Source organism: Drosophila subobscura, chromosome J, assembly GCF_008121235.1.
Source record: "Drosophila subobscura isolate 14011-0131.10 chromosome J, UCBerk_Dsub_1.0, whole genome shotgun sequence".
Classification (NCBI taxonomy): domain Eukaryota; kingdom Metazoa; phylum Arthropoda; class Insecta; order Diptera; family Drosophilidae; genus Drosophila; species Drosophila subobscura.
Window position 1 is genome coordinate 17212033 of NC_048532.1, and position 24307 is coordinate 17236339.

The following is a 24307-nucleotide window of genomic DNA, read 5'->3' on the forward strand; positions in this document are numbered from 1 at the left end:
CAAAAGTGTGCCTTGCGTTTATGTTTGAGCGGCGAAGGCCAAAAGTAGGCTAGGAAATATGATAACGGAAGAGCAGATAACCTTGGAAGTGCAGTGGGAGGAGGGTTTGGTGGTGCGAAAATCGAAAACTCACTCAACATTTGAGCGAAAATCCAAGCGCATGCGTCACTGTCATGGTGAGAAGCTCTCCCCCATCTGTGGTGGTGTCCCAAAACTGTTGCTGTGTCACAGTTGCCGCCACCGTGGCTGTTGCTGTGGCTCCTTGGGGCGGCAGGTTGCTGGCGACTCGGACTCGGACTTACGAGAACTTCATTTTTATCATTTGATTTACCTGCAAAACTTTCACAATGCCCACTTCCGTGGCCAAAAGAGATGTGAGGAGAAAGGCACACACACACACGGGGATATGGGAGGAAAATGGAAGGAAATTCTTACCTAAGCTTTACCTTTGTGTTTATGTTTGTACGAGACCCATCGCAGTTGTTGCTCTTTTTCCCTTTGAGGGGCTCGCTCTCCACTGTAGCAGCAGCAGGAGCGGGAGCGGGGGAGGCAAACAAGAGGTGAGTGCCTGAGGGCTCGTGTGTGGTGGGGGCGTGCGGGTTTTATGTGAAACTATCTTTTTTCAATTTCCCCGCATGGCTGCTGCTGTTTCTGCTGCTGCTACTACTGCCCATATAAAACGGAAATGGAAGTTTTGTAAATGTTTTCTTTTGTATTTCTTTTGGTCTGCAGGCCACCCTATAAAAACGCCTCCACCCCAACGCCATCGCCAACAGCCATCGTAACGCGGCGCCTTTGAAAGATGAGCGAAAATGGATCTAACAGTAATAGTAGGAGATGTGTGTGTGTGTGTGGCAGTATAAGAGGACGTGTGGAATAATGGGAATGGGAGAGAGGCTGCGTGTAAGAGGAGCATTGCAAGACTATGTCTAAGGGGGGGACAGGGACAGCGAGAAATCCACATGGCCAGAGCCAAGTCGTGCACTTTAGTTTTTTGGCTTGCAAGTGTTGTTCCTATTTTTTTATGACACTTGACGCTCAGCCAAGCCACTAGGTGGAAGAGGGGAGGATGGTGGAGGGTGGAGGCGCTGAGCTTCTGCTGGCTGCCAACATTTTCCGTCATTGTTCGGTTTCCTTTTGCACCTTGACTGTGCTGCCTGCTGCGTTGGGTTTCATTTGAGTTTGGTTTGGTTTGGTTTTGCCTTTGCTTTGGTTTGCCTTTTTGCCTCTTTTATCCATTGATAAGAAAGTGCTTTTTAATAGCCTTACACACTCACTCCCCCACACATACAGATGGTGATAGACTTTTTGCTGCCACTGTGTGCATCGGTGAAGCTGTTAAAAGAGCTTCTGCAACTGCAACGGCACACACTCTCTCGCTCTACGCTACGCGCTCTTCGCTCTTCGCTATGAATTTCTCCGCCACGCTGCGCTCTCACCAAAACGAATTCTACGCTACGCTCTCTTCACGCTGCGCTCTCTGCGCCAAGCACTCTCCACGCTTTAAGCTCCATTCAAGCTGGAGCGAGCTTTCGCAGCACCTGCGATCGTAGGCAGCCGCAGCAGCGCAGACTTTGTTCGTTCTGAGGTGCGTAGCGTAGTCGCTTTTCGACGCTTTCGGCTATTGACTATTAATAATAACAGCAAATATGACGCGACGCGACGCCAGTATCGACTGAGAGATCGCGCTTGAATCAAGGTCACGCTGTGCAAAACACACAAAAACCCAAACACAATTTTCCAATTCAATCAACCAAAGAAGTGAGCAACAAGTGCAAGTAATGTGATGTAGTGGAGTGACCCGCAAAGTATTCAGTGAACAATTCGAACATTTAAATCCAATTACAGTGGAAAAACTGCTGCACACAGACGGACAAACAGGCGAACAGACACAGAGTGTCACACACGGAATGTTTGCCTACAGATAAGATAAGCAATCAAAGGTGGGTTCTGGCAAGGTAGAAAAACACACACAGCACAGGGAACAGAATTTGCATGCCCAGAGACGACATCTCGTGAATTTGTGAATCTGGTGAATCTGTGACTGAAATTGAAACCAAAAAAAGAACGGTAAGCGAAGCAACGAAAAAATGGAAACCAAAACAAGAAAAGGGAAGGGAAGAGAAGAGCGGCATAAGCCGAAGCGCTTCATACACTGGGCGCACAGTTATGACGGGGAGAGTGTGGAGAGTTGTGGAGACTTTCTGCTGAAGGGAACTCTACACTAAGCAGAAATCTCTCGCTGGGCAGCTGGCTTCTTGTTGCTTTTCTTAGCAGTCTCCAACCCCTTGCTCCCACCCAACGCTGTTTACAGTGTATCAAAATGAGACTGTCACTCAGCTGCGTGGCTACCTGCTGCCTGCTCTCGTTCGTGCTGCTGCACATTCATTTCCACATTGGGTTATGCATATTAGATATCTAGGTGGGAGTCGGGGTGTGCTTCAACCAGTACTGGTTTAGGTTTCCCCATGCCCTTGCCCCTTCCCGAAAGTCAGTGAGCGTTGAGGGGAGGGGGAGCTAATTGTTTAAACAAGAACAACTGCTCGCTGTGTGTGTGCTCAGAGTGGAGTGCTGCGGGGCATACGAAATCGATTGGCATTGCAAATATCAAGCATACGCATTGGTGTCTGCCTCTGGCCACACTCTCCTCCATGCAGTGTGCTGCCAAATTGTGTGCTGTGTGTGTGTGCTGTGTGTGTGTGTATAATATATAATTAAAACTAATTTGATGACACACTCGAGTCTCCGCTGGCAGCCCAAGACCAACTCGAGCGGGCTAAGAAAATTGCGAGCTACCCCCGTTGCCAATTGCGTAATTATTATGTGCCACACACACACACACGCACACACACACACACACACACATATGGCTCGTTATGCTGACGATGAGTTGTCTGCGTTTGCTGTGTTGCTTTTTGCCGTAAAAAGAATTTTTTAAGTACGCAAATTGACAAACAAATGGAGACGATGGCAACAATTTGCAATTACACAGGGAGCGAGCGGTAGCGGGGGAGGGAAGCGTCTTTGCAACGCAGTTGGTTGCACGCTTCGCTGCTGGCTTTAAACGAGAGTGAGAGGCAGCAGGCAGCAGGCAGAGTCAGAGCTGGAGCTGTAGCTGGAGCTGGAGCTGTCCGTAAGCCAATGTTAATAAAGACAAAGTAATAATTAAGTGGCGAGCATTATGGCTGGCGTTGCCTTGCCAGCCGCTCCCCCCCCCCCAAAGAGCTGCTGATGGCCAAGACAACAGACGAGTTCGGGCTGAGAGACAGCACCTCAATTGCATTCATGGCTGTGTGCAGGTTGTCCGGACTGTGTCCTGGCTGTGTCCTGGCTGTGTTTCCCTGGTAATTTATTCACAGCATGCAGGACACAGGACAGACGCTTCCAGCTGGCTTTTAAGCAACTGCAAAACAACAACAACACAACACACGCACAACAGCATAAGCCTAAACCCCAAGCAGATCAATTTGTTGGCCATTAATACCCTCAGAGTAGTCCTTTTGTTAGGCCAGGGCTTAATTGCAGTCCAGTCCAGGGAACTTTATTCCATTCACGTTCATAAAATGATTTTTGAAGCTGGCTTGGGGCTGCATATTTGAAATATAATTACAGGCAGAAAATGTGCAGAAATCGCAGGGATAAATGTTCAGAGAGAGGCAGAAACTGACAGAGATTTTGGGCATAACTTTCGACACAATCATTCCAGCCAGCGGGCCGCTCTTCAATAATTATTAACCGCACTTTTGGCCGTGCTGCGATGTGAATTTAATTAAAGCAAGTTGCCAGAGTTTGAGCTGCAAATGAACTTAATTACAGCCAGCAAATGTGCAACTAAAGTTGGAAGATAAACCATAAAATAGCTAGGGGCAAGCTGCACTCAGCTGAGTTCTTTGCGTGGCTGTTGCCTTTTCTATTTATTTATTTATAATATTCAATAATCAATTGCGCTTGGCACTTTGTCTGAGACTCGAAATTCTTTGCTTAGAAATTTGTTTTAAGTGCTAGAAAAAATGCATCATTTCCATGAAGATTTGCGAGCATTTCGTTGCCAGATTTTCTCCAGAGTTAAAGTTTACACACAAAACTCCCTTCCGCACCTTGCTGCCCCCCCTGCAATCATAAAACATAAACTCCCCTTTGAGGGCATAACCAATCAATGCCAGTGCCCGTGCCAGTGCCAGGAGAGTTGCCCATCAACACAGTGTATCCCCCGCTCCATGTTCGATAATCGCTTCGTTTTCTCTCGCTCTCATTTCTAGGCAAACAAAATCTTTTGAATGCCAGTTTCAGAATCGATTCAGCTGCCAGGGCAGAGCAGGAGGGAGCGGGGCGCGAGGGTTGCATAATTCATTCAAAAGCATTCACAAAATTGCACTCATCAGCATTCGATTCACACATGCTAGGGGGAGCTTCCGGCTGTGGAGCAGCTGCCTGACTGCCTGCATTGCGTATACGCCGCGTGTGCACTGCACATTCGCCGAAGAATGAAGTTGAAGCTGCCATTTTGACTGCTATTAACGTGCTCATTGCCGCAGTTTTGCCTGCAGCTCAACTCGGGGATGCTCCGCTGCCAGCGGTGAAGTTTTTTCTTGGTCTGCTGCTTCCTGCGCTGCTGCCGCTCCTGCTGCTCCTGCCGCTGCTGCTCCTTTGCCCAGCAAAAAGTAATATTAAAATTTATGATGACAAACTTTCAACGCCAGCTGCAAAGATTTGCAACAAAAAAAAAAAGCAGAACTCATAGAAAAAAGTAGAGAGAAAATATATTTTACATTTTTGTGCACATTTCTGCACCTAAAGCCATGCCAGCTGTGTGGCACATACGTACGTATGTACGTATATTTCCGCATAAATCTATCTGTGCCACGATGTATCGGCCAAGTGTCGAAGCCCCACAGAGCAGCAGGAGCGGCGGGCAGGCGGGCGGGCGGGCGGTCAGCGCTTTCAATATTCGCTTGGGCCAGCCAGCTTTGAGCTTACTTTTTCCATTTCCCAGTGTCATTTTTGAAAAATTGATTTATGGCCAATACGGAGAGTGTGTGTTCTCTGCCTGTGTGTGCGTGTGTGTGTGCACAGTTTTGGCACACCCATCAAGTGTCTCCTGTTGCCGCTGGTGTGTTTTTTTTTTGGGTTTTTGGTTTTTCATTGCGCCGCTGAAGGCTTTGAGGACACGCAGCGCAGCCACAGCCACAGCGACGAAAGTTGCTCAATAACCAAAGCAAATAGATCAGTTTTTAACGCGCCGCACACCCCCCCTTAAGCCTTTGGCAGGGGCGGCCGCTTTAAGCCATAAATTTGTGCGAAATTGTGCGGCGAAAGACCCAAATGAGCCGTCAATTAAAGTGCCTCAAAGGCAGGCCAGGCCCCAGAGTAGGGGCAGGGGCTTGGGCTTGGCTTTAAGGGTTTACCTTTTTGCACATTTTTGCGCATTTTGCTAACCGAATGGAAATGGCACTGCAAATGGCACTGGCAAGTGGCAAATTATCTCGCTGCCTGTTTTGCGGCGCCGTGCAGACCATTTATGCTTCACTGTACAGTGTACAGTGTACAGTGAGACGTAATTAAGCGCCGACTTGTTCAATTACCAAAATGCAATTGCATTCTCTCCGCGCGCCACGGCCGCCAAATGTCCGCGCGAATTGGCAGACAGCGGAGAAGAGAAGAGAAGAGAAGAGTTTCCCGTCTGTCCCTCTCTTGTATTGCCGTCAATTTGCATTAAGGGGTGAGGGGAAGGTGTGGTGCGGGGTATTTGTGGCAGTGGCAGTGGCATGCAAAATTAACTTGGCCTTTCTTTTGCCCTCCTCCTTCGCGCTGCGCTGTCAGCGGCAAAAAGGAGAAGTTTTTGTTTGCATTAAAATTGTCAGCGCTGCCAACTGGGTTGAGGTTTCGCTTCGTTTTAATCATGCCACAGAACTTTGTCCTGTCAGCAGCGCCCCCCCCCCTGCCACTACCCTGTGGGGAGTGTGTGGCGTGCACCATTCAAAGCGTTTGTTGCGCACAGCTGTTGCATGCCACAACCGCATCGAAATGGGCCAATGAAACGGGTTATGCATGAGGCCGCGACGAATCCTCATCGAAGGCGACTCAGCCGCAGCTTGTCTCCAGCTATTTATGTGCATAATTACAGCTGCACCTTGCCTCCGCTGCTGCTGCCCCAATTTACACGTGCAACCAACACAAAGCGCTGCATGAGGCGCCTCAATCGGCACAGGATGCTGCCAGCTGGCTCTGCCTTTGGCTTATTAAATCCAAGAGTAACAAGTGAAAACTCATCGCAGCATTGCCTCATTATGGTGGAAAAAGTTGCGACAGGAAGCGGCTGTGGAGGCGTGGCACTGCACATTTATGCAGCACAAAGCCGCGCGGCAAATGTAAGTCAGCCAAAGCGACATAAGCAGAGGCACAAACACACGCAGCGAGGGAGAGGGAGCGGGAGAGGGAGAGCCCGTGACTAAGGGATCAACTAAGGCAACAACTAACGGCACCAACTCAATGCTAAGGACAAACCAAACAAGGCAAAGAGCGGCAAGTGGAATACACTGCAGCAGAGGGCCAGAACTGTGGCAGATGGAGGAGCAGCAGCAGCGGAAACTGAAAGCTGCAGGGGAAGCGAAGCTTCTGCCACTACTCTAGGAATGTGTTGGATATTCCACGAGACTTTAAATCACAGCTTGAAGCTGTTTAGTAGCTGCTGGCCCGCAGTTTTCCCTACAGCTCAGGCAGGGACTTTGTGCTAAGAATTTGTTGCTGCTCTCCCCGAGACACTCAGCCTGCCTGTGCCAACGCACAGATAAACAGCTGGAACACAGACTTGGCATCAGCCTTCATGGCACCACAAAGTCTGTCCCCAACCCTCAAGTTCTGTCCACAAGAAAAGCTACAAAAATCTCTCAAATTGTGGCTGGCAAACGTCGGACAAATCCTTTGACTCAATTGATAATCAAAGGCTGTTTGTGGCATGCCACGATCTGGTAGTGCATGGCCTTGTGGCCGCCGTTAGGGTGTGCTCCTGCCACACAGGAGGCGCAGAGGAGCGGCAGGGGAGCGGCAGAGGAGCGGCATCAAAGCGCCGCCCTGCTGGGTGGGTGTAAATTTTGTTATGCGGCACAAAGCTACGTGGCAGCAGAGCAACACGAGGGGGGGAGGAGCAGCTGCTGTGGCAGGACACAGCCTGTGGATGCCGTTCCTCAGCGCAGCGCAGCGCAGCTCGGGTCTCGGCTCGTGCCTCTCTCTCTCTCCCTCCCAAAGGCTGCTTTTTTGCGCTCTCTCTCCATCCCTTTGGTTTGTGTTGCCTTTACCCCTCTGGCTCCCCCTCTCCCTCCTTGCATGAGTGCATAAAAAAGGGGCAAGGGCTGCGCACTGGGGACTGTCTCGCGCTCTGCTCGTGCATGTGCGGCAGGCACTCTAATAAAATTTAATAAAAAACGTGCAGCGCGATATAATGCTTTGGCAATGGACTGGCTCCAGGCTGGGGCTGGCAGTGGCCCGGGGGGTGGCCCAGGTGTATCATTACCTGCACGCAAAACCGCAGGGCAGGCAGGGAGCTGGCACTCATTTGATTCTTCGTTTGATATCAATGCAACCCAACCCCTTACCGCCCTCCCTCCCTCGTTGCAGCAGCCACCGCAAAGACCTCGCCTGTCAAGTGCCCTGCGCGATGTGACACAAGATGGGCAAGTGTGTCTCGCGGCAGTCCGCCCCGCCACTGCCTCGGATTACAGCCCCCGACGACGCGGCGCATCGTCAATCCGCATTGAGGCTCTCGCGCTGCCAGCCCGATCTGGAGCAGGCCCACATGTGGCCCCAAATCTGGCAACAGCTGACAGCCAGCAGCGAAAACACAGCCACAGCAGAGGAGCAGGCAGCATTTTATGACCAGAATCGAAGGCTGGAGGAGGCCATTGAGTCCCTTTACAACGAGGAGCAGCAGCAGGAGCAGCAGCAGGAGCTGCAGCTGGAGCTGAAGCAGTTTTTGCTGCAGGAACTGCTGCCAGCAGCGGCCAAGCAGCGGCAGGACACTCCAGCAGCAGCAGCAGCAGCAGCAGCAGTCGGCACTCAAAACAAAGGCTGCCTGGCAGCTGGAAATGGAAATGGAAATGAAACTGGCGATGAGGTGAGTAATATTGATAAATGTTTATAGCCCTCAGGGGGGTGGGGCAGAGCTTGGCTTTTGGTGTTGAAGTTTGCCTCGGGCACAACTATCAATAAATGTTGGCATCCTTTTGCTCCACACGCTCCCGAGATTTCCCTTGCCCCGCCTTCGTGGCAGTTGTCAGCAGCTTGGACGGGCCACAATATTTATTGTTGAGAGCGAGCCAGTGCCGGTGGAAATTGATTGGACAATGAGCAAAGGGCTTCAGAGTGGATCAAGCTCTGTGCTTTAGTTCTGCTCGCAAAGTGTTTGCCAAACATGCGCCCGAGGAGGTGCTTCTGTTTGTTGTCCTTCGGTAATAGCTGCAGCCCAGACTCCTGCTTGGACGTGTGTCTGCCTGCTCCCTCCTTGGACATGTGTCTCATATCTTCCGCCACTCTGCTTGTGGCTTTACCCAATCTGAGGCGCTTACTCCATCAGCCACTTGTGCACATTCTCGTCTGCTGCCCGAACAGCGAGCAGCGTCCCCAAAGGATAATTAGTTCCCATTTTGCATGCAGCAATCGGTGTGTGGGGGGTGTGTTCCATTGCACCCCTGAGCTCAACCCCTGGAATGAGCGTCTTTAAGGGTTAATTATATATGCATTTTACATGAGCAAATTGGGTGTACAAACGGAGGGAAGGCGCAAGGGTAAGATCCCCGAGGACAACTCTTTGAGCTGTGATGCAGGAAAGGGCAGGAAAGTGCCAGGAAACTATGCCTAAGATATGAGATTTTTGCCTTTGCAGTCAATTTGTTCGAGATTACCATAAATGGTGCATAAATGGCACTTTAAACTTCATTTTCTTTTTACTTAAAACTTTTCTACAATTTCTTTGCTGTTTTGAAAGCTTTGCCACCTCGATTTTTTGGGCTAAAATAATATTTTCGGCTCAATTAAAAGATTTTCTATATAGCTCTATTTTTGCACAATTACTTTTAATGTTTTATTTGTGTTTAAACAATAAAATGTTAAATCAAAAACTCAAATAATTTCAAGCGGCAGCAGCAGCTATTTATACCCAAACCCACCATGGTGCATGTCTCTGCTAATGTTGCTCATTTGGTAAATTCCTACATGTTGCCAAGACCATCAACCCCCGTAAATGTTGCTGGGCATTTTTGCTGCCACTTGTTTTTGTGGCTCTGCGCATGAGTGGAGACTCCTGCTCTCTCGCTTCCACTCTGGTCAAACGGTAAAGGGGGAGAGGGAGAGTGCGAGTACGTGCACTCGTGTCGCCTGCCGTGAGAATTTTCCACATTCAATTTTCCGTTTGCCGTAGTTTCACAAGTGAAAAATTCGTTGCCGCAGCAGCAAAAATTCTGCAAAAACTAAGCAAGAAATAAGCAAAGAAAAGCCAAGAAAAAACGCAGAAAAAAGCAAAGAAAAGTGCAGTTGGAAAAACGTTTGCATAAGCTGAGGCGTGAAAAGTGTGCGAAAAGTGTCTGCTGCAAGAATTTTCCAGCATTTTCAAGGACTCCCCGCAGCAGCGAGTGGGTGTACTTGGAGCCAGCGTGTGTGTGTACCCGCTAAGAGAGGGAGTGTATTAGTGTGTGTGTGTACCTGTGTGTGTGTGTGTGTGGTGCAATTATAAATGGCGTAATTGCGTTTTGCAATGTACATTGCTGGCAACCCAAGCAGTCGAGGATTCGCAGTTAGAGCACAAACGGAGAGCACAGAGCTCCAGCAGCAGCAGGAGGAGACGCGAGCGAGAGCCAGCCAGGAGCAGCAGCGGACGGAGGAGGAGGCTCGCCGCAACAGCGAGTGCCCCTGCCGCCTGCCGACAACATGGATGAATGCGACAACCCCGTCGTCGTCACATTAGCCGCACAACACGGGGAGGTGGAGCAGCAGCAGTCAGCGGACATCAATGATAAGAAGGCAAACCAGCAGGCGGCAGTTACAGACACAGCAGCAGCAGCAGCAGCAGCAGAGACAGAGACAGAGGAGGAGCAGCAGGAGCAGGAGGAGGCCGCACTAAACGCAGAAGTTGAGGCAGTCATCATGGTAAAGAGAGCGGCAGCTAAGCCCTTTGTGTGCCTTGTGGCTAATGCCATTTATGATGAGTATTTTCAGTTGCTGTTTGAGTCCTGAAAGCGCACCCACAGATCCACCCGCAATCACCGCCTTTTGTCTTGCGTTTTGCCTTTGTCTAGCGGCGGCATCTGTTGACCCCATTCGCTGGCTTCATTTTGTAATCGCTTTCTATTCCCATCTAGGGCCAAGCGGAGAGCAAGAAGCAAGGCAGCAAGTCGCAGCGTCGTCACCTGAATGCCAACGGCAACATTCAGGACATGGCACAGGAGTCTCTGCAGCTACCGCCGCATACCAAAGGCACCGCCATGTCCTTTGGCTTTCGCAAGAAGCTCAATGGCACGCCCAAGAAGCTGAAGAAACTGCTGGAAAACCAAACCAATTGCCACGCGGCAACAGACACAAAGGACGACAACGGCAATGCGCGTAAGTTCCTCTCTGATTTCTGTTCCTTTTTGGACAGCCATTTAACAATCGTTGGACACGACAGCAGCTACAGCCATTCACTTTGAGAAAGTGGGCGCCGCCGCAGCTGCCACTTCGACGGCGGCGGGCCAGCGCTTTGGCTACAGAGGAGGCCCAGGCCCAGGCCCAGGCCCGCAGCCTCGGCCCGCCTCCACGGGCTTGTACGGCCACAGCGAGGAGTGCGCAGAGAATGCCCGAAATAACAACAACAACAACACTCAGGGAGGAGCAGGAGCAGCCAGCAGCACGCCGCTGGTTAGCAATTGTAAGTACAAAAAGGCAAAAGAAAAACTTCAGCGCCCGCCTCAACTTTTCCGCTGCCCTGCCCCCAGTGAAACGTCGCTCCAAGAGCGCACATGCGGCACGCAGCAGCGCCGATGGTGGAGAGCCCAAAATAGCACAGCCCAAGACGCTCACATTCAATCTGAACCAGAACACAACCATCGAGTACCAGCGGCGGCAGTTCTTCGGGGAGATTGCGGATGAACGCGGCGGCACACAGGGGACGCGCTGCAACTACAGCAATCTGGCCAGCATGCACGCGAATGTCATGTGAGTCGGGGGCAACCAACCAGCCAGCCAGCCTTCCCTCCACCTAATGCTAGCTCCTGTCTGCCCCACAGCGCACGCCCCACGCCCGCCAGCTTTGCCAAGTTTACGCTGCAAACGGTGAGCCTGCCGCGGCCCGAGTATCCCGTGGCCATCAGCCTGACGGCCACCACACCCACCACGCCCAGCGGCAGCGTGCAGTCGCCGGTGCCCAGCCACGCGACGGGTGCCAGGGCCAAGGATACTTGCACCAGCGCGCGGCAGCATCCGCTGACCTCGGTGCACGTGCAGCCCACGCAGCGGCAACTCGACCAGAAGAGCGTCAAGCAGCTGACCAACAACTCCACGCGTCGCGGCTTCTCGGGCAGCCGCGAGATTAGCGCCGATTCGGGCATTGCCAGCCTGGACATGGCCTTGGATTCGGGCAGCTCGGGCAGCAGTTCGGCGGGCTCCAAGCGCAGTCGCAGTCGGCCCCGGAATCTGCAGATGGTGATGAGCGGCCGGCACACGTTCGAGGTCAAGGATGTGGACGATCCGCCCTCGAGCGAGTCCAACTCCTTTGTGGAGCCACTGGCGCTGCCCAAGCTGCCCACAGACGGCAGCCAGGCGGTGCCGCTGCCGCTGCTCGGGCTGGTGCGCTCCAACACGGTGCTCAGCCGCGAGAGCTACGAGCGGCGGCAGGAGGAGCAGCAGCAGCCGGCGGAGGGCAAGCCCAAGCCCAAGCCGAGTGGCTCCGATGAGAGCGAGAGCGTGGACGAGGAGAAGCTTTATCTAGACTCATCCACCTCCGAGAAGAGTGCCAAGCAGCAGAGTCACTCCTCCGTGTCGAGTTCGTGGCGCTGCCAGTCGTTGGCCGGCGAGTCCCTGGCCGCCATGGACTGCAGCAGCATGAGCATCAGCGACAGTCAGGCGCCAGAGGTCGGCAGGGAAAACGAAAGGGAGGAGGACATGTCCCTCGGCCTAGACGAGATTAGTCTCAACCCAACGGACATGCCTTTCAGCACAATTTGTGAGTAGCTCTCGGGTGGGATTATCCTTCCTCTAGTTCATCTCTTGCCCCTCCTTTAGCTTCTCTGACGGAGCCGCCCGCTAAGCAGGAGGCAGCGCCGCTGCTCAACATGCATCTGGTGGACAATCGCGAGGCATCGCCGCGTCCGCGCTCCTTCAACAATGCGCTCAACGAGTCCAAGTTCGCGGAGCTGGCGCTGGCCAGCAGCAGCTGCCTCCTGCTGGACGATGAGACCTCGCCCACGGACAGCCTGGTGAGCAGCACCGAGGACTCGGAGGAGGCGGGCGGCAAGCTCAAGAAGCACAAACTGAACGAGGAGCGCCAGCAGAAGGACATCGACATCGACATCGACATTGACATTGATGAGATCTCGCCGCTGCTCGAGCTGGAGCTGGACACGGGCTGCGGCAGTCCCGTCTCCCCCGGCACGCCCACCCATGCCTCGCACTCGCTGTCGCTGGGCTCGGACTGTGGCAACCTGATCGATGACGAGATCGCCGACCAGCCGGCGCTGCTGTGCAACAGCGAGGCCCACGAGGTGGCCACCGACACGCCCACGCTGATGGAAACGCACACCGGGTCGCTGCGCTCGCTGAAGAGCCAGTCGAAGGCACGCACCGCCCTGCAGCAGGCCATCGAGCTGAGTCTGCGCACGCCCATGGCCGTGCGGCAGGCGGTGCTGGATCGCGCCGAGTCGCTGGACACCCTCTCGCCCTGCGAGTCCATCTGCTCCGACGATCTCATGATGGACTTTGACATGAACAGCAGCGTGGACTCCATTGATCACATGGCGCCCGTGTCGGGTCGCAGTCGCAGTGGCTCGGATCTGCATCGCATTGGCGTCGAAATGGATCCCGCGCAGGCAGAGGCCGAGGCTGAGCTGCTCTCCGAGATGGAACGCAACGGCAGCGATGTCATGAAGGAGCTCAACTCGCTGCTGCGCGGCAGGCGGCAGCGTGGTGGCGCCAGGGAGCGCATCAGGTGAGTGTTTCCCCCCACCCCAATACCCACTCCCCGAACGTAACGGAACTGTGGCTAATGGAATCGTGATGCTTTGTGCGCGCTCTCCTTGCTGGCACTTGGCTGGCAGCCAACGAGTGTCCGTCCGAATTATTATTAAGTGCACTCTCCACTCTCCACTTCACTCTCCACTTCACTCTCCACTTCACTCTCCACTCCACTCTCTTCCCTGTCCCGTTTCCACTTGATTCTGCATTGCGCTGTGGTCTGGCAAAGTCACTGAGTAAATCAATCAGCAGCCTGCTCTGCCGCCCCTACTCTTTTTCGCTTTTTTTCGCTCTCTTTCTATCTTTGGTTGCTAGACTTCCGCCGGCCGGCAAGCGATTAACCCTAGAAAGGCGCGTCTTTCCGAATGTAAAAGAATATGTGACTTTAGGTTCTAAAATTGAAATAATTTATTGTATAATATCTGGGGTATGAAATTTAATTTAAATTATTATGCAAATATTTTCTTAGTTTTATGTGATTCTAAATGAATATATATTTTTTTTCAAAGAATTATTTGTATTCTCTATTTTCCACTCATTACACCCACTTGTTCTTCCTAGTGTTAATTTTCACCGTCACAGCCAGACATGCATATGCCTTAATTAATTCATTCCCAAAGTAAACAGCAAGCAGAAACATCATCAGCACACAGCGCCGTATTTGCTCACCCTTAGCGACACCCTGGGGTTAAGCAAATGCAATTTGATTTTTTGCCGACTCAGAGCTTAGGCATCGCCATGTCTCCTACCCCAGTGCCAACCCAAAGGGGCACGCCCTTTTGCCAATGCATTTGTAATGGGAAAATGGAAATTGAAATTGAAATTAGCCCAAAATTAGACAGACAGACAGACATCAGTGGCACAGGTTGGAGCAGTGAAATAAAACCCCGCAATGATTGCAGTTATTTCTGTGTGTGTGTTTGCCCAAAAGGTTACTCCATTCCAACCATTCCCACTGCTAGGTCCCGTTGCACCATGCACGAAGGGGGAGAGAGAGGAGAGAGGACAACTCTGTGTGGGCTACAAGCAAAGCCAAGACCGAAACCAAAGGCAACGGCACTTGGCATTTTGAGGCAATTGTCTTTGGATTGGATCCCTCTTTCGCGCTCTCTCCCTCTCTCTCTCGCTCTGCAGGGGAGCCAGCTCCGGTCCGGGGGCCTGGCCAAATCGTGGTCGTAGTTAAGATAACATTTTGACTTTGGCCTGAGACTTGATGGCGAGTGCCGCATTCTTTTGTCATGGCAACGGCAATGCAAAGGCTACAACAACGGCAACCGGCAACGGCACGACATCCACGACAACCCATCGACGGAGTCGTTTTCTGGCTCTGGCCTAAAAGTTGGAAAAACTTTATTGCGCCCCGCCATGCCATGCCAGGCCATGCCATTGCCATGTGCACTGGAAGGAAAAATCAATTGTCTGGCAGTGGAGGGGGAGGTGGAGGTGGAGGAGGGATACTGATACTCGCATGAACCTGTTTTCTCCCAGCCAAGAGCCAAATAACTGCAAAAATGCCGCTGGCCTTCTCAGGTTTTGTTTTTTGCCTGCACATGCGTCGGGACATTGGCTTTCCTTGCTTGCCACTTGCCACTGCACTTTCCTTGCCACTCACTCACCAAGCAGCATGCAGCGTGCACCATGCGATCCGATCCGATCCGATCCGATCCGATACACGAATTAGAAGGCACTCCAACCTAAGGCCATAAATAAACAGCTGCGCAAAATCCATTCAGCGGCAAGCCACTCGATAATCCACCAGTCCAAGCAGTTCCCAGAGCCCATATGCAAAATCTTATGAGAGCCCACACTTGTGGCTTAACCTTGAGACTGTGTTAGGCATGAGTCACTCTCTCGCGACCCGCTCACCCGGCTCACAACTGCTGAGTAAGCCATCGCCGCAACAGACTCAATCGCCCATGATCATCGGCTCTCCACACTCAGCCAGAAAGTGCAGTGAAGGCAAAAAAAAAGAATAGTTCCATTGTGATCGTTGCAGCCGGAATGCTGCATAAATATTGTGGCTGTTGCCATTGTCTGTCTGTCCGCCCAGGAGAGCTTTCTTTTCTAACGGAGATAGAAGCAGACAAGACCAGACCAGCCCAGACCACACCACACCACTTGCCCACATTCTTGCACTGCTTGCACAGCTTGCTTTATCTCTTGCGGCTGTTGCTGCAGCTGCTGCTCGCTGGCTGTTGCGTTGCTTGCTGGAACGTGGTGGCAACGAAACATTGGCAACAACAGCAACCAAAGCACAGTGGCGCGGAATGTGGAATTTGTGTGTAAAGGGAAGAGAGCAAGAAAGCTTTCGGTTTAGCTGGAATATAAACATTTGGGGTAAATAAAATGATCGAAGAAGATGTCAGTGTAAATAAAATATTTGCATACATATTGTAATTTCTGCCACAACAATTTTCACTGCTCGCTTCTCCACTTTGTGCCACTGTAGCCGCTATGCTTTTTCGTATCACTACCATTCCACACCGTTCCCATTAGCTCCACGCTGGGCTTGCTGGCTGTCTGGCTCCAACTTCAACCAACTTCGATACCAACTTCAACTTTAGTATTAAACAAGATCTCAAAGCGCGCGGTTCACTTCGGAACGGTACGATTCCTTCGGCTCAGTCTCAGTCTCGTCTCTGTAGAATAATAAATTAAGCTCGTACTTTGTTGTGAGACCCAATCCCCAACCCTCTCGGGCAACAATCAGCTTGTGGTTCTGCTCAATCAATTCAATCTGATTGTGTGTACAAATTGTGCAAGAAACGTTGTGCGAAGAGCGCGTGGGAGCCCCGCAGCATTAATTGCGTTGTTAATAACCAAAAAGAAGAGACGCGAGAGAGAGGCACATAACAAAGAGCAGCAACCCAAAACAAGAGCCAGTGACCGCAGAGCCAGGCGGTTGGTGTTTTTTTTTGGCATTCGTCGCCTCTATCGATACGCACTGCTGCCTCTTCCATGCCACAGATAGGCCAACCGGAGCCACCAGCACAGACAACAGCTTCAACGTTTATAACAAAAGACAAGCCGCGGGCACAAGTGTCAATGGAACAGGCCAACCATCCATAAAAGAAATCATTCCACTTAGGCTGGAACTGCGACCGACTCGAATTCGGATTCGGACTCTGGCTCTCAAGTGAGTAAAAGGTAGAGGGAAAGATATTCAAACCCCCAGCGGCACTGTGGTAGCCAAAGTGGGTGATGATTTCCGCTCTAAGCGTTGCGTAATTTGATATGCAACCCGGTGGCAAGTGGCAGGGGTACGTTCAGCTGTGCGGGGCACACAATGTGAATGACGCTGGAAAGTGTGTCACATGCAAATGCAGAGCGAAGCGGTGGCAACCTTTTTGGGTAAATCTTTGTTGGAATTTGATGCCATAAACGTAACAATTACAGATATCAGAGATACACACACCATTCCATTTGGTAGCTGCTTTGGCCCCTTTTATGGCTTTGGAAGCCACTTCAAGTTCAGTTGCATTTTGCGGCGCGTTCAGGTTTAGCCGGGGCCCACGGATTCGGTTGCCATCTTCCTGCTGCTGTTGCTGGCATGCATAATTCAACAGAGAAGAACATTTGCCACACACAGAAATCCAAGCCACAGACATAAGCTGGCTATACGGCAAGAGCTTCAAGAACCCCAGCCCCATCGAGTGCAAATACAAAGATACAGATAGGCTGCTGCTGCTGTCTCGGCTGCTACCTACCTAACTACCTGTCTGTCTGTCTGTCTGTCGTTCTGTCTCTCTGTATCCCCCCTTTTGGCTTCCATCGTTGATCATCTGCGGGAACTGCGCGCTGTGGCATGCCACAGATACACACTGTCGGATGCCCATCTCGAGACTCGTCTCTCTCCCTGTCTCCATGTGTGAGAATGTTGGTTATTTCTTTATTTTTTATGGCCATTACCATTACTGGCGTTACGTGCTCTACCCCCATCCATCCAACCATTCCGCATCAGTCCATCATTCCCCACCATTACCCCTCCATCCTGCATTGCGCTCTAATGAAGCTGCCTTTCCATTTCCATTTCCTTTTTCCTCTTCATTTATGCAAGCAAAACTTTTGTCTGTCTTTAAAGGTCTATGACTCATTCCCTTTTGCATTCCCCATCCCAACCATTCCGCTTGATGGAGATAAAGATCTCTGCATGCCGCTCTCTCACTCTCTTTCTCCCTCTCTCGTTTGCCATCTCCACCTCAGACTCCTCTCTGACAAATGACGTTTTGTCGCACAAATTGATAAGTGCCGTTAGGAAGTGGAGTTCGAGTAATGCATGTCAACGCCTCTGCCTCTGCCAATGTTACCCCCTGTCAATGTTCCACTGGTTGCCGCATGATTGTGATTGTGATTGCTTGTCATTGTTGGCCGTTAGCAGTAGGCAGTTGGCTCTTTGGCTCTTACCTGTTGGCGGTTAACAGTTGCAGTCACCGCCACACAGCACGACAGACAGCGGTAGCAGCTACGGGCAGCCGTGCAGTTGTCCAAGTTAGCGACAGTTGCCGTTGGCGTTGCCGTTGGCTGTAGCGCACGCGTGGAGTCATCACAAAATGAGACAGATAAATGCAGACACACAAATGCACACAGCTGTGGGGTACGGGCAGGTGCGTAGACAAAAGGGGACGCTGCAAATGCAACTAATAAACTGCCAAGAGAGCGATCTGCTTGTACGCAGATTTTGTTCCATTTCTAAACGGGCATTCCTCGCTCTTTGTGTGCCAATAAAACTTCAATCAATATTCCATTAAATATGACATTTGACCCAAGTAAATCCTCCCCTTTTGGCACTACCTCGTTTATTAATGTTTTATGTTGTGTTAATGGAGCTGTGGAAAATGCATTTGTTGCTGCTGCTGTTGCCACCTGCTGCTGCAATGACGAGCATTTTGTCGTCTAACAATTGCGTTTTTGTTTTCTTCACAGTGCGAAATATCCGGCGCTGCTCAGACAAATAACATTGAATGAGTGCAGGGCGGAGTGGAGAGTGTAGAGAATGAGTAGAGTAGAGTGTGGAGAGTGGAGTGGAGAGTGGAGTGGGTATTGTAGCTCTTTGAGTGGTGCGCATTGTTTTGACTTGAGTGGATCTCCCACCTCGCCACCTCGTGCTTGATTGCTGCATTCATATTCATAGTTATTCATACTGCATTCATTATTCACTGCATTCATTGTGCTCGTACAAAACAACATAAAGTTGGCGTGCGAAAAATCCCCAAAAAAAGCATGTGGAATATTTGTATGTCTCTTTCTCTCTCTTTGTGTGTTCGAGCTCTTTAGCAAAGTGCACCTGTGTTTGTGTGTGTGTTTGTGTTTATGATTTGGACACACAATAATGTAAAATGTAAACAATAATTGCTTTTTGTTTGGCAAGCCAGCCACGAGTTGTATCCATTTGAACTTTTTTTGCTTGGGTTACTTGTACAACAAAATTGAACAAAAAAGCGAAAAGCATAAACCAAAAACCGAAAACCACAACGAAGTGCAGGCTCCAATGCGCCTCCATTGGATTACGCAATTCCGAGCTGATTGTTGATGTTTTATTGATATTTAATCAGTTTGATTACGAGCTGTACTAATGAATGAGTTAAGGCTGAGCTTGCAGACTCAAAATTCAATTGATTAATGAATTAAAATGATGATACAGCAGACCCACCTATAGCTATGCCACCCGCTGAGAATTCCTCCAATTAAAGTGTAGAATTTATGCCACAGAAACCCCCCGTTGAAGCGCTGTCCATTTGCTACAAAAGAAGGCAACTTTCTGCCATAAAGAATCACTCGAAGCTCTCAGCACTTTCATCTGCAGCCGAGCTCTACCGAAACTTCAATTTGCTTATGCCCCAGATTCCCCCAGCAAACAATTTTCTTGGCATTTCGTGGAGCAAAAAACAACAACATAAAAAATGCACTAAAACAAAAGAGTTATTTGCAAAAATTCCAAAAGTCTGTGCCAGTTTCTGTCTCCAGCGACGACCACTTTTGCTTTCCTCAAATTGGTTTTATTTTCTTGTGGGAAATTCATTCGTGAGCTGCTCGAATTAATTTCATTTTCGTAATGGGAATGGATACGCCAGCGGCAAATGAAATATCCATGATGGAGCTTCGAATTATTATGAAGACAAAAAGCCCATTAACCTTTGGTCAGGGTCTGGGTCGGACTTTGGGAATGGAGCATCGAAAAACTATCAAATGAATGAATGAATTTTTGGCTGGCATTAATAGCTGTACGTTTTTCAACAGTTTGTATAAATTATGCCGTGAAATTTTTTTGAACATTGCGCGCATGTGTAAGAGGGGAGAGCAGCCCACTCCCCCCCCGGAGCTACAACTCTAAGTGCACGCAACAGTTGCCTCGCGACTATCACTATCCACCAGCTGAAGCAGCAGCAGTAGTGCCTCTTGGATTTATTTGCAGCAGCAGCAGCAGCAGCAGCCAGCATTCATGTCAAAGTTATCTTAATGGCCCATTGACAACTGCCAGGCAGTGGCTGCTACCTTTGCCTGTGCCCTCATCAATGGCATTCACTTTCATTGCGGCCACGTTAATTGAAAGTGCACTAAACTAATTAAAAGGCAGAAAAAGAGTACGAAGCCAACACCCCAAAGAGCGCCCTCTCCGGGGCTAGTGCTGCATAACTCGTCAAAGTCTCCACACAGCTGTTCGGGGATCTGCGCATGTCCCGATTGTGTCATTTGCCGCAGGGCCAACACAACACACAACAAAACACACAGCAAGCAACATGGACGAGGAGCTGGCTGTAAATTCCTAGCTAGAAATAGAAACTGGATTTGTGGAACAATGTCCGAGGCGGCGGATACTTCCAGCAAATTGTCGCCCAAGGGTGTGCGTCGCGTTCGCACCGATCTGAAGACATCGGAGAATGTGTTCCTGGGCAGCGTCAGGCCTCCACGAAAAACCTCACCCATGGCCATCAAGAGCCACCATCAGCATCGTCATCATCATTATTGTCACTGTGCGCCACCGTTTGTGGCGAGCAGTGCGCCGCAGCCAAGTGAAACATATCAACATCTCAGGTGGTGGCAAGACACTCCCCTGACTGCCTTCCATCAAGGTCCTTTCTGAGTCATTCCGTTACTCATGCTTGTGCCTCTTTTCAGCGCCCAACTGCCAGCGCGTGCCACGCGGCTGCTCAATCGTTCGCGGCTGCAGGACCAGCAGCAGCTGACGGGCCACGACTCGGACAACAGCCTGCGGTCAAGCCACAGCGGCGGAGCTGCAGCGGCAGTGCGCAAACGGAGCACGGCCAATTCACGCGCCTCCACGGCCTCATCCACGTCCAGTCTGCCGCGCCAGCGACAGCCACAGAGGCAGCACCAGCAGCAGCAACCAGGCGGCACTGCCTCGGGTGGCTGTGGCCTAAGGGTGCGCGGTTTGGGTAGCGGCGAGCTGCACAGCTCCTCGGACGATCTGATGTTGTATGACAAGTCATTCCGGAATGCCATGATCCAGGATGTGCTGCAGTTCAAGAAGCAGCTGCTGCGACTGCGGCGCATCCTACAAGAGGTGAGTGAGGAGTCCTCCCAAGAGCTGTTTAAGAATTTTCGTTTTCCATTTCATTCATGGCACACACACCACACAACACACTTCACCATTCAACCACTTGCACGAACCACTTAGGAGTCTGATTTTGATTTGAAAAGGGTACGTTATGAGCTCTATTTTGTGTATCATTTCATTTGGGGAATAAACTCATGCCTGGCAACCTTCAGTAACACTTTCATGTCCATTCTTTCACAGACGGAAACCCTGAATCCCTTTGAGAATGATAATCTACAATTGTTTGCCGCCTGTGGGCTGGATAGCAAGCAGCTGAATGACATCGATTTGGCCAGCCTCACCTCGTCCACGACGGAGGATCCATTGCAGGAGTTAACGGATCTACGTAGACAGGTGGTTTACCTTCAGGTATTTGCACGTTTTTTGCATTTCGTTCGCCCGATTAGATCACTGGATAAGACAACAAAACAAACAAGAAACTAAAATAAAAGCAGGACACGCTCATACTATAAATATTTCTATTGCTGTTGTTGTTCTTAAATGTTTATTAGATACATGGAAACATATCCATGTGGCATGTACAAATACTATGACAAATATTCAGCAGAAATACTCAATATATAATCAAACTTTTTGCTTACTTAATTATCTACTCGTAAACGTAATTTTACATTCCGCACTTTGATTTTGCAAACACAGAAAACACACACAGAAAAATGCCACAAAAGTCTTGCAGTTTTAGCTGTTGTTGTGTTTGATTCATGGATTAATATGCTTCGATTGTTGCACACAATCAAAGCATGACAATCCAAATCTCAGTTATATTTATGCCTAGCAAGTTTATACTCGTCTAGCTATGATTTTGTTTACTCTCTTCTGGCGTAGTTCTTGTATTTGCCTAGTGACCTTTAATGACTCGCTACACAACACTGAACCTCTCATTAACGTTTCTCTCTCTCTTCTCTCTTTGTGTCGCTGTTTGGCAGGGTCAAGTCGATGATCGTGATCGCACCATACGCCTGCAGCGCGATCTCATTGAACAATTGGAGGCCGAGAAGCGGCTGCAACAGGTTGCTGGCAGCAGCAGCGACGCTGCCAACAAGGAGCTCATCAGCATGGCCACCCAAACGGAGCGGGTAAGCAAAACACACAGCACACACCCACACTCCCACTCTAAGTGTTGCACAACAACAACAATTGACTAACCGAAATCTGTCGTATGTATTTCTATTTTCAATTCCAACTCCAATTTGGATTCCACTTTCACAGACACGACCACTTGCCATTGGTGCGGAGGGTTTGTCCAGGTAGGCCATACATCCATTCCAGACATTTATGTTTATTTCCATCTATCTTGCGATTTTCTATTTTCAATTTTTGGTTTACATTTGTGTGTAATTTTTTGTGTTATTTGTTGCTGTTGTCTGTTGTAATTTTTTTGGTGGGTTTTCATCAGAGACCACAAAAGCCGCAGGCTGTGGGCCGCAGCTTAACAAAACTTTAACAAAATGCTGCCAGCTGATGTTGTTGCTTTTGTTGCTATTGCTGCTGCTTAATGTTGGCTTGCAGTCTCGGTTTCGGCGTTCAGCTTCATGGTCCGTTGGTGGCATGCAAATCAGCTCGTAGCCTGGCCACTTTCCTGCCGCCTGTTGACGTTAATGGCAACAAATTGCAATTGGAGCAGTCTAATTAGACAGCCAGTAGCTCAAAGCAGCAGCAGCAGTTGGAATTTAATTTTGTTTTTTGCATTTCCCAATTGACTAACAATAGACCGACCCACTTGAGACGCTAAGCGGAGAGCCTTAAACCCATGATTAACCAATGTGAATCTCTCTTACTCTTTTACACTCTCTAATGCCTGCCATGGAATACACAACACTTTTAACTAACACTTAACAACACTTTTTCCCCCCACACAATAATGCAATCATTTATAGACTACAATTTGGGGAGCCGCCACAGGTATTAATTTGTGACTTCATTCTAGCCATCATTGTGCTCTGTGCCATCAATTTGTTATGTATCCTACACCTAAGCTATAACTGTCGAGATAATTGTAATCAATGCACTAACTAAAACCTAAAACTAAGCTTTAAACTAATCCAATATAAATGCCTAGCCAGTAGCTAATTGTTTAAGCAGAATTTGTTGTTTAGTTGTTAGTGAAACTGTCACTGAAAATTTAACACTGTTTGTGAAACATTTTAATTGCATGCGGCAATTAAATAGAGTCCCAAGGTAAAGCAAACTAAACCCAAAACAAAAGGCGCGGAGAGGAGCAGCAGGAGCAGTCCCTCCCACTCCTCTCTGCGCTTCGTAGACAACTCTTTGTGGCATTAGCAAACACTAACAAATTCTTTCAAGTCAGCTGTGGACATTCATTAATTCGGTTCCTCTCTGTTCGCAGAAGTAAGCCCGAATATACCAGTTATACGACACACTTTCCGATGCTCCACTTGCACGACTCCACGCTGGCCGCCACCACCATCATACGCCATCACCAGCAGCAGCATCACCAGGAGGAGAAGGAGAAGGAGCAGTGTCCAACCCTCAGCCAGACCCGCCGCCACACCATCATCTCCACGACGTTGACAAACTACAATCAGCAGCTGGCTGCAGCTGCCACCTATCCGAGCACGCCGCGACGCGCTTCCATTGGTTGGGACACGCCGGCGGAAGCCTCCAACAGCTATAAGCCCGTGCGCATAACTTTGATCGGGGATCCACTACCCCTACCGCTGCAGAATGGCAGCTGTAAGTCAGCGTCGAAGTCCTCCTCATCGCTATCGTTGCCGGGTTCCGCCGCGCAGAATGGGGTCAAGATGCGGTATCCGAATGGCTGCCAGAGCGCCAAAATGAAGGCGAGCAATGGACAGCACTATCAGCCGTTGTACAACAGCAACAAGATGACAAGCCCAACCGTAACTATAGTCTGATTTAGATGCCAGGATAGCCAGGATACCCCCACACAAAATTAAATATTTGCATAAACTTCGATATAACTTGAATATTAATCCGTATATCCTTTCGCTTCAATACATTAAAGTAAGACCAAATCCGATGCTGGCTACGTTTTTGGCTTCCAAGATTTGAAGAGCCGCCTCCAGAGTTAAATAAAAGCACAAAATATAGAAACAGAAACCTGTGCGATTAGTGGAATACTTATATTATATTATACTACATTAAACTATTATTATATTAGATGTTTAATCTTAAACAGTACTTAAAGCAGTTCGTAGTTGAAACCAACTTTTTATTGTTAATTTTGTTGCCTAAGTTTTAGTCTAAGTTCTAAGTTCTAGAACAGGGAGAGATTTTTCTCTGTCTGGTTTTAGCTTCCCTGTATTTTTGTATATTATCAACAAGAAAATAACTCACACAATCAAGCATCTATTTTTTTCTTCCTCCAAGAGCACAATAAACGTAAAGTAATTATTCAAAAATATTAATAAAAACTTCTTATGTAAACCCAAAATATTATATATGTAAAAGTTATAGAGATTATCTATCAATAGAGAAATATAAACAAAAGATTATAGCAGTGCGTGTGCGTGTGTTTCGTTTCCATCATTCCTCCTCCTACACAGACGGAACGTC

The 24307-nt window shown here is 49.6% G+C and overlaps 1 protein-coding gene across 16 annotated transcripts; it reads left to right on the top strand.

The window, feature by feature from the left end:
- Nucleotides 1–1619: 1619 nt before the first annotated feature.
- Nucleotides 1620–24197, top strand: LOC117895871. Of its 16 annotated transcripts, XM_034803859.1 has the most exons (15): nucleotides 1620–2070; nucleotides 7615–8110; nucleotides 10350–10590; nucleotides 10655–10894; nucleotides 10962–11181; nucleotides 11253–12187; nucleotides 12247–13168; nucleotides 20311–20716; nucleotides 20831–20854; nucleotides 20951–21118; nucleotides 21697–21846; nucleotides 21980–22017; nucleotides 22648–22672; nucleotides 22940–22948; nucleotides 23118–23252. In XM_034803859.1, exons 2-15 carry the CDS (start codon nucleotides 7667–7669, stop codon nucleotides 23121–23123), a joined length of 3828 nt encoding a protein of 1275 aa, XP_034659750.1. In that variant the 5' UTR covers nucleotides 1620–2070; nucleotides 7615–7666; the 3' UTR covers nucleotides 23124–23252. The 16 variants fall into 16 exon arrangements, with proteins under 16 accessions (XP_034659750.1, XP_034659751.1, XP_034659753.1 ...); XM_034803860.1 differs by lacking the exon at nucleotides 22940–22948; XM_034803861.1 differs by lacking the exon at nucleotides 20831–20854 and having other exon boundaries at nucleotides 1621–2070; nucleotides 20951–21103.
- Nucleotides 24198–24307: the final 110 nt, after the last annotated feature.

What these genes read in the sequence shown, in the direction of transcription:
- LOC117895871 (XM_034803850.1), top strand. Translation starts at nt 7,667, where the DNA reads ATGGGCAAGTGTGTCTCGCGGCAGTCCGCCCCGCCACTGCCTCGGATT. An exon ending in GGACGACAACGGCAATGCGC is followed by an intron (nt 10,591 to 10,654) that starts GTAAGTTCCTCT and finishes TGGACACGACAG; the next exon opens with CAGCTACAGCCATTCACTTT. An exon ending in CATGCCTTTCAGCACAATTT is followed by an intron (nt 12,188 to 12,246) that starts GTGAGTAGCTCT and finishes CCCCTCCTTTAG; the next exon opens with CTTCTCTGACGGAGCCGCCC.